Here is an 8,881-nt window from a genome sequence, read left to right on the forward strand (position 1 = left end):
TAAGGGGCGACAGAACCCCCTCTCTGGCATCTCCCACCTTGCACCCACCCACGCTGCTCCACACTGTTGCTTTGCTCTGTGCTCCTGTGAATGTTCGTTCAGGCACTCCCAGAGTTTCGAGAATTCATAACTAGGTGGGATTGGTTTGTCTAGAAGCTTCTACGCTTTTCCAGGAGTTACTCTTTCCTGGTCAACAACACAGACCAAACAAGGAAACCATGCTGTCTTCTCTGAAAAGCACTTTGGGATATTTTCATAATTTTAAGGTGGGGAAAAGACTCAATTTTTTTTTTTTTTGAGATAGAGTCTCACTCTGTTGCCCTGGCTAAAGTGCTGTGGCGTCATCCTAGCTCATAGCAACTTCCAGCTCCTGGGCTCAAGTGATCCTCCTGCCTCAGCCTCCCGAGTAGCTGGGACTACAGGCATGCGCCACCATGCCCGGCTAATTTTTTCTATATATTTTTAGTTGTCCAGCTCATTTCTTTCTATTTTTAGTAGAGATGGGGTCTCGCTCTTGCTCAGGCTGGTCTCGAACTCCTGACCTCAAGTGATCCTCCCGCCTTGGCCTCCCAAAGTGCTAGGATTACAGGCGTGAGCCACCATGCCCGGCCACTTGTTACAGATTTTAAAACTATTCATCCACCCTTTCACTTTCAGGGTCCTTCCTCCAAGGCCCTACATTGCTGTGACTTTTTTTTTAAAAAACATTTCTGAAGTGAACATTGGGATAAGATAGTAAGGCTGAAGTATACTCTCTCAAAATGTAATGTTTGACACTGGGAAAATTATTTGCAACAATTTGCTAAAGGATTAGTCTTCCTGACATGCAAAGGGCTTGTAAGGATAATGAGAATAATCCAACAGCTTATTAGAGAAACTGGTCCAGGCTGAGCAGAAAAGGAAGTGCAAGTGACCAGTAAGCGTTCCTCACTAGTCGGGGCAAGGAAAACTAAAGCAAGAAGATACCTTTGGCTCACCCTCCAGGTTGGCATACGTTTCAGAGACTGGTACGGTCTGTGCTGGCAGTGAGGAGTTGGTTACCTTGGGAGGGGCTGAGAGATGAGGGACACCTGGGAGGAGGGGATGGGGAGATGGGGATGAGGGAGAAGTTGCTCCCGGCGGGGGGAAATTGTGCACAAGCTCTGTGCACTGCCAGCCTGAGTGCAGCCCCTGTGCGTTTAATCCACAGTTAGTCTCTACCCTGTCTTGTTCACATCTGATTTCGGCAGAGCAGCTCCCAGCGTGGGGCTCTCCTTAGCCCCTTTGAACCACAGTGTTTGGTGCCCTCAACCACTCACTCAGGAAGGACAGTTGGGAGTTGGGGACAGGGAGAGACAGGCCAGGGCACCAGTGGCTGTGAGAGCTGCTTGTGTCATTGCTCCTGAGTGCCTGCGCTGGGGGTGTGTGTGTGTGTGTGTGTGTGTGTGTGTGTGTGTGTGTGTGTGTTAGTGAACACAGCCCAGCTCTCTCTTCCCACGTGGCCCTGACCAGTCAGAGGCCTACATTCCTCCTCTCCTGGAATCGCAGGCTCAGTGACTGGAGCAGGGCAGCTGGGAGTTGGGAGGGTGCATCCAATTGTCATTTTCTTCTTTATTTTTCCAACTAATGCTTTTGTAATTAGAAGGAGAATGGCCGGGCGTGGTGGCTCACGCCTGTAATCCTAGCACTCTGGGAGGCCGAAGTGGGAGGATCACTTGAGGTCAGGAGTTCGAGACCAGCCTGAGCAAGAGCGAGACCCCATCTCTACTAAAAATAGAAAGAAATTAGCTGGACAACTAAAAAGCACCTGTAGTCCCAGCTACTCGGGAGGCTGAGGCAGGAGGATCACTTGAGCCCAGGAGTTTGCGGTTGCTGTGAGCTAGGCTGACGCCACGGCACTCTAGCCTGGGCAACAGAGTGAGACTCTGTCTCGGAAAAAAAAAAAAAAGAAGGAGAATAATCTTTTTAAAATGTGCTGCTCGGCTCCCAGGGGTTTTCAGGACTTCTATAGAGAGGCAGTATCTCCTTTTTCAGTCTTATATAATCAACTTGGCGATCTGGAGTACAGAAGTTGGTGTGTTCTAGAAGATCAAATCAGTAGTCTGAGTCCCTGACCTGTGTTCCTAGGCAGTATGTTTTAGTGCATAAGCATGTAAAAAATAAGCCTTTAATGAAGCATTTTTCTTGTGCACATTGTGGTCCCGGAACCGTGGCCATCAGTTTAGCTGCATACTTACAGGTACAATTTTTCTTCTCCGTTTCATCAGGAAACCATAAATACGGGCCCTTTTGTGATGCGTTCCACATGTCGAAGATGTGGTGGCCGTGGCTCCATCATCATAACTCCCTGTGTGGTCTGCAGGGGAGCAGGACAGGCCAAGCAGAAGAAGCGAGTGGTGATCCCCGTGCCTGCAGGTGGGCTCTCGGGCTCTCCGTGTCCAGGGGCTTGGACAGGGCTGAGGTTGCTGTGCCCCGTGTGACTTGGCTGTTGGTAGAAGCTGTGGTTGAGGCCCTGGAGCTGCAGGCTGGAGGAAGACCTAGAATCTCCTTGAATTTTCTCTTTGTGCCAGTTGTCCTTAAAATCTACACTTTGCATGTCACATTGGAGAAAAGAAAACTGAGTTGCACACTCTGCTCCTCTCTGGTGAGGGAGAAGTTCCTAACCTGCTTTTTCCTGTCCTTTCTCCCCTCCATCTTCAGTCGACGAGGCCAGCATTGTCCCCATTGCCACCCTGGCTATGCCTCCTCTGCTCCTGAACCCTCTCGGCCCCCCGGACTCCACATACACTGTTCCTGTGTCTGAAACTTACTGTCCACCTTCCCCTAGCAGTTAAGGTTAACTCTGTTCTTCTTGGAGACCCCAGCTTAGTGTTGCTTCCCCAGGGAAGCTTCTTTCCTCCCTGTTCATTTTTGTTTTTTGGAGACAGGGTCTTGCTCTGTCACCCAGGCTAGAGTGCAGTGGTGTGATCATAGCTCACTGCAACCTGAAACTCCTGGGCTCAAGCGATCCTCCTGCCTGAGCCTCCCAAGTAGCTGGGACTATAGGTGTGTGCCACCACGGCCGGCTAATTTTTCTATTTTTTGTAGAGATGGGATCTCACTGTGTTGCCCAGGCTGGTCTTGAACTCCTGGCCTTAAGTGATCCTCCCGCCTTGGCCTTCCAAAGTGCTGGGATTACAGGCATGAGCCACTGTCCCCAGCCTTCCTTCCTGTCCTTTAGATGTACTTTCTCTGGAGTTGTGACCTTTTACTTCTAAAAACACATCTTTGTAACTACACATTTATAAGTATTATCATTTGATTAATACCCATCTCCCCTACTAGACCGTAAACTCCCTGAGGTACTACATAGACCAGGCATGAGGCAGGTGTTCAGTAAACTTGAAAGAATGTCTCCAAGGTGCTCTTGTTCAGTTATCAGTTATTGCATGGTACCCCTTTGGAAAGTTATCCTTGTTGCTGTCTTGAATAATTGCCTTGTTCCTCATTAGTAAGGAAAAGGAATGAACAAGGAACATGGGTTATAAATGGATCTTGGGTAGAAAATGCTGTGAGAGGTCCCACAATAATTGTTCTCTTTTGAACTTTCTTCTTCTAGGAGTTGAGGATGGCCAGACTGTGAGGATGCCTGTAGGAAAGAAGGAAATTTTCATCACTTTCAGGGTAGGTGCTCTACCTGCAGAGCTGCTGTCGGGCCCTTGTTCTCTTCGAGCAGGGACAGCTGAGGCCGTTCCTTGGAGGGAGGTCAGAGCTTCAGGGGAGCGTGTCTTACCACTCATATTTCTGAGGGGACAGTGGCCTCTTAGATGTGGTTGTTAGTTGTCTGCTACCATGAAGGTGTGGAGTGAATAAAACTTCCTCAAGATGTTTATAAGTTAGAAATATAGGACATAAAAATATAGAAAACATCTCCTTGTGTTTTTGTTTATGTGTCAAATTGTTGATGGTGGCAGTAAGTGCTAAGGGTACTATTTTGCATGCTGTATACAGATGGCAGACCTCGATTTTCTGAGGTAACGGAGGCATTAAAGAAGAAAGTGTCTTCTACCAGCAATTGCACTCCTAGATATACACCCGAGAAAAACGAACACGGGTAGCCAGTGGCAGGTACCAGGATGTGCGTGACAGCCCTGTTTGTAACAGCAAGACATTGACAATGTCCTGCTGTCCTTGAACAAGAGAATGGCCAGTGCTCGGCTGTGGGCAGAGTGCTTCAGGGCAGTGAGGAGGGCACGAGGCGCCAGTCACAAACCTCAGGGAAGGCAGGCAGGTTGTAAGAGGCTCTAGGGCACAGGCGACCACCTGCATAAAGCTGCACAGTGTGTCAGGTGGCGTTATGTATTATTCAGGGACGTGGAAGTACATAGCGAAGGTGAAGAGATGCTTGTAGGAATGATAAATACTAAATTCCGAGTAGCGGTTAACTGGGGGGTGCGAGGAGGCTTCAGCTGTGTCGGCAATATTTTGTCACCTAAGCTGGCTGTGGGCACGCCCTGCTTGATAGATTATTTACTTTGCCTTTTTGTATATGTCAGATATTCCATAATTTAAAACAAAGGCAAAAACAGTGTTAAGGGTGAATATTCTAGACTGAGAAAGATGAAGGCAGAAAGCTAGAAGCCAGTGTATGAGAAAAGTTTGGTAGAGAATTCAGCTTCTGTTCCCATCTGATAATAGAGAAAAAAGAAAAAGAGGGAAGAAGAAATAATTGAGGGCAGAGTATCTTTGAGACATAAGAGATAGTATTTATAAAATCGAGTTAATTCCTGAGCTGCCAGTCTGTCTTTAGGTAGCTTGTATCGAATGACTGTCAGGAAGATAAACTATTTTCACCTTTGTAGACGTGTCAGTCTGTTTTCCTCTATACTTTCCAGTAAAGTAAGATTTAGAAAAAAATGTTCAAAAAGCCAGTTTTACATTTTTATTTCCCTTCACAACTGAACAGCGTGGTCTGAGACTGAGGAAATCTAAGCACTCTTCCATCGCAGTGCACACGTGTGTAGAACGCCACTGCCAGAGCCTTGGGGTGGCGTTTCCGTCAATACCGTGCTGTAAGCATAGAAGGGGGGTAAAGTTTACCAGGCCCGAGCTCGGTTCTGGCAAGTCTTGCAGCTGATGTTTAGTCTCAGGCATGGATGGCTCTGGTGGGCCACGCTCATCTCTCCTATTTGGCTTCAGGTGCAGAAAAGCCCTGTGTTCCGGAGGGACGGCGCAGACATCCACTCTGACCTCTTTATTTCTATAGCCCAGGCTGTTCTCGGGGGGACAGCCAGAGCCCAGGGCCTGTACGAGATGATCAACGTGACGGTAAGAGGGCAAGATGAGGTCTTTGCCACCCTTGCACTTCGTTGCTCTTTTTCTGAAACGGGAAATGGCTGACAAGTGGCCTGGAACCTGTGCATGACCAGCATGCCAGGGGGACTGACAGGGGAGGGCATGAGGAATTTTAGGCTATTCCTTGGGTGTGGATCACAAGCCACAGGACTTGACTTTGTAACTGCCATGAGAAGCAGCTCCTGGCTGGCATCTGCTCCTCTGCTGGGGAGCGGGCCCTGGGAACCAGGCTGCACCTGTGATGCAGAGCTGTGTTGCCCTAGTGTGTGCTCTCTGCACCTCTTTCCACCCGGCGTCTGGCTGCGAGAACAGACGCCTATGGTACTGAGTTATGTACCCCTGGCCACCTCTGGTTTAGGTTGTGGCCACAGTGGACAGCTTCCTGTTCACCACCTGGACCTCACCCCGCACCTGCCTCCAGGCCCTTCCCACCTCCAGGTCCCGCCACTCTGCTCATTCGCCGCAGGGCCTTCTCCAGCCTCGGTGTGGGGTATAGGGGAGGTTGGGGTGACCTCCATCAAGAAGGTGGGTGCTGTGGACAAAGGCTTCCACCTCTGTCCAAGGCCCATTCTCTGGGCTTCTCCCGGATCTCGTGGGATTGAGGCCATGGAGGGCCACACACCCTGGGTTGGCTCTTCCTGCTCCGGGGTCTCCTGCTTCACTGCCTTACTCCTGCTTCCTGGGCTCACCTCCCCAAAACTCCTGTCCCCTCATCCTGGTCGCAGGCCATGCTCTGGGTGGACCCCAACGTAGCCCATTTCCATGTGGTCATTAGCAGGCTTGGTCCAGAAACCCGAGTGGAAGTTTTTTTCGAGGAGTTCTTTTCAAGGTTGTCTTCATGTAGTGAGACTGTTTTCATTCAGGCAACTGAGGACCAGGGGAAACCACAGACTTCCTTTCTTTCTCTTAAAGAGACAAGGTCTTGCTCTGTCACCCAGGCTGGAGTGCAGTGGGGTAATCATAGCTCACTGCAACCTCGAATTTCTGGGCTCAAGCGATCCTTCTGCCTGAGGCTCCTGAGTAGCTGGGACTGCAGGTGCCACCACGCCCGATGACAGGTTTCCTTTCTTCACAGATCCCCCCTGGGGTTCAGATAGACCAGAAGATTCGGATGAGTGGGAAAGGCATCCCCCGGATTAACAGCTATGGCTATGGAGATCACTACATCCACATCAAGATAAGAGTTCCAAAGTGAGTGCGCACTTAGGCTATGGCCAGGCCTGCCAGAGGGCGGCATGCTCCCTTCCACCAGGAAGGAGCCGGCTGAGCCTCTCACCTGGCAGCGCTGCACCGAGCGCTCCAGGGCCATGGTTCAGCCAGACTGCCTGGGCTGTCGTGGCTCTGCCCTGTGAGCTCTGGGTTTAGGCAGGTCCCTTCTCCCTTTGAGTCAAGTGTGTCCTGCCCAAGTTCTCCATCTGTAAAGTGGACATAACAGAAGGGGTGACCTCACGGAGTTGTTGGGAGTTTAAATGAATAAGACGTAAGAAATGCTTAGCTATTGCTGCTACTGTTGATTTATCATTGATGTTGTTACTGCTGTTGGGAGCATGAGAGCGTAAGTGACCAGGAAAAGGGAGGGTCTGGGCAGAGTGCTGTGGGCACCCAGGTGGGCGGGCCCAACTCCCTCGGAGGCCAGGTATCAGCAGTGGTCCTTTTCTTTTCTTTTTTTTTTTTTATTTCAGCATATTATGAGGGTACAGATGTTTAGGTTACTTATGTTGCCCTTGTCCGCCACCCCCCCAAAGTCCGAGCTTCAAGCGTGTCCATCCCCCAGATGGTGTGCATCGCACTCTTTGCGTATGCAGCAGTGGTCCTTTTCATTAGATGAGTTAATTTCTTACCTGCTTCACACACATGCTTATAAACGGATCTTCCTCCCGGTAAACTGTACTTGGCACAGCGCCGTGATGGCTGTTTAAACAACTGGGGGTATTTTAGGAGCTTTTCTCTACAGAAGCTTTGAGGCCCCAGGATCTCATCACTGGGCTCAGTGCATATCCCTGCCTGGGTCGGGGTCCCACCTTTGCCACACGCTGTGAGGGGACTGGCTGCATGTGTGTCCTTTAAAGAGCTGCCCAGAGGAAGCACTCAGCCACCAACTGTGCTCGGCCCACAGGAGGCTAACAAGCCGGCAGCAGAGCCTGATGCTGAGCTACGCTGAGGATGAGACGGACGTGGAGGGGACGGTGAATGGTGTCACCCTCACCAGCTCTGGTAAGGGGTCTGGAGACCATCACACAGTGGCACGTAGAGTCCTCTGAGTCCCTTGGAGGGTGGATGATTCTGGGCAGCATGTTGGGGTTTCCACTCAGGATCTTCCTGAAGCCTCGGAAAAGCACAGTTGAAAGAGGGCTGCTGTGGGCAGGAGCAGCTGGAGTGGAGCCGCAGCCCCCAGTAAAAGCTTCTCTTCCGTTCTGTGCGGTTCATGTGCTGAGGTAAGGGTTCGAGGGCGCTCCTGCCAGGCAGCTCTGTGTGTCTCAGCTGGTATTCTGAGTTCTATCCTTGGTTCTGCAACTCGCCTTGTGACCTCAGCGTATCCCTCCATGAGAGCTCCTTGCGGGAGCTTAAGGAGAAGATGGGTTGGAAAGATTTATGCATTCCTGACCCCAAACGCTTCTCCAGGATTTCAGAGTGTCTTACAACAGCGGTCCCCAACCTTTTTGGCACCAGGGACCACTTTCATGGAAGACAATTTTTCCACAAGTTGAGGGGTGGGGGGATTGGGGAGGCAGAGCTCAGGCCGTGATGTGAGCGATGGGGAGCAGCTGTAAATACAGATGAACTTCATTGGCTTGCCGGCTACTCACCTCCCGCTGTGTGGTACCCCCTTCCTAAGTTTCGTGGAAGACAATTTTTCCACGGAAAAATTGGGGGGCCTCTGGGAGTGGTGGCAGAGGTCTGCAGCCCGTTCCCTAACAGGCTGCAGACCAGTACTGCTCCTCAAGGCCTGGGGGTTAGGGACTGCAGCCTTACAACAACAGTAGCCCCGGCAATAAAAACTATAGTTGGACTGGGCGCGGTGGCTCACCCCTGTAATCCTAGCATTTTGGGAGGCTGAGGCGGGAGGATTGCTTGAGGCCAGGTGTTCGAGACCAGCCTTAGAACTTTTATTGTTCACATGGTCCCTTGTCCTGATAGCCAGTTCTCTCATTCAGCCAGGATTTATTGGAAGCCTCCTGTGTGCCAGACAGGTTGTCACCTCTTCCTGTTCATATTCTTAATGACATAATTTTGCTGAATATAGCTTAACCTTAATATATGCATTGGATGCATTTCTGAAAAGTTGTGTATAAAGTGAAATAGGTATCCCGGATTGTATTTCTTTCTCCTTACTTCTATCATCACTTTCCAAGTTCTATTCCACTGGGAAGTTTGGCTCCCAGATATAATTTTGTAAATGGCATTTAAGAATCTTAGAATTAGCTTCAAAGAATACTCTGTCAAAGGCTGGGCGCGGTGGCTCACACCTGTAATCCTAACACTCTGGGAGGCCGAGGTGGGTGGATCGCTCAAGGTCAGGAGTTCAAGACCAGCCTGAGCAACAGCGAGACCCTATCTCTACTAAAAA

General features: G+C 50.2%; 1 protein-coding gene across 1 annotated transcript in view; it reads left to right on the plus strand.

The window, feature by feature from the left end:
• The window catches only part of DNAJA3 (DnaJ (Hsp40) homolog, subfamily A, member 3), a 28,099-nt gene that overhangs the window by 10,614 nt on the left and 8,604 nt on the right, over window positions 1-8,881 (plus strand). The window contains exons 5-9 of the mRNA XM_012647750.1: window positions 2,247-2,394; window positions 3,578-3,642; window positions 5,158-5,286; window positions 6,389-6,504; window positions 7,430-7,527. Coding sequence (XP_012503204.1) covers window positions 2,247-2,394; window positions 3,578-3,642; window positions 5,158-5,286; window positions 6,389-6,504; window positions 7,430-7,527 — 556 coding nt within the window. The remainder of the gene's footprint in view (window positions 1-2,246; window positions 2,395-3,577; window positions 3,643-5,157; window positions 5,287-6,388; window positions 6,505-7,429; window positions 7,528-8,881) is intronic.

The sequence above is a fragment of the Propithecus coquereli genome, unplaced genomic scaffold (assembly GCF_000956105.1).
Source record: "Propithecus coquereli isolate 6110/MARCELLA unplaced genomic scaffold, Pcoq_1.0 Scaffold27, whole genome shotgun sequence".
NCBI classification, from domain to species: domain Eukaryota; kingdom Metazoa; phylum Chordata; class Mammalia; order Primates; family Indriidae; genus Propithecus; species Propithecus coquereli.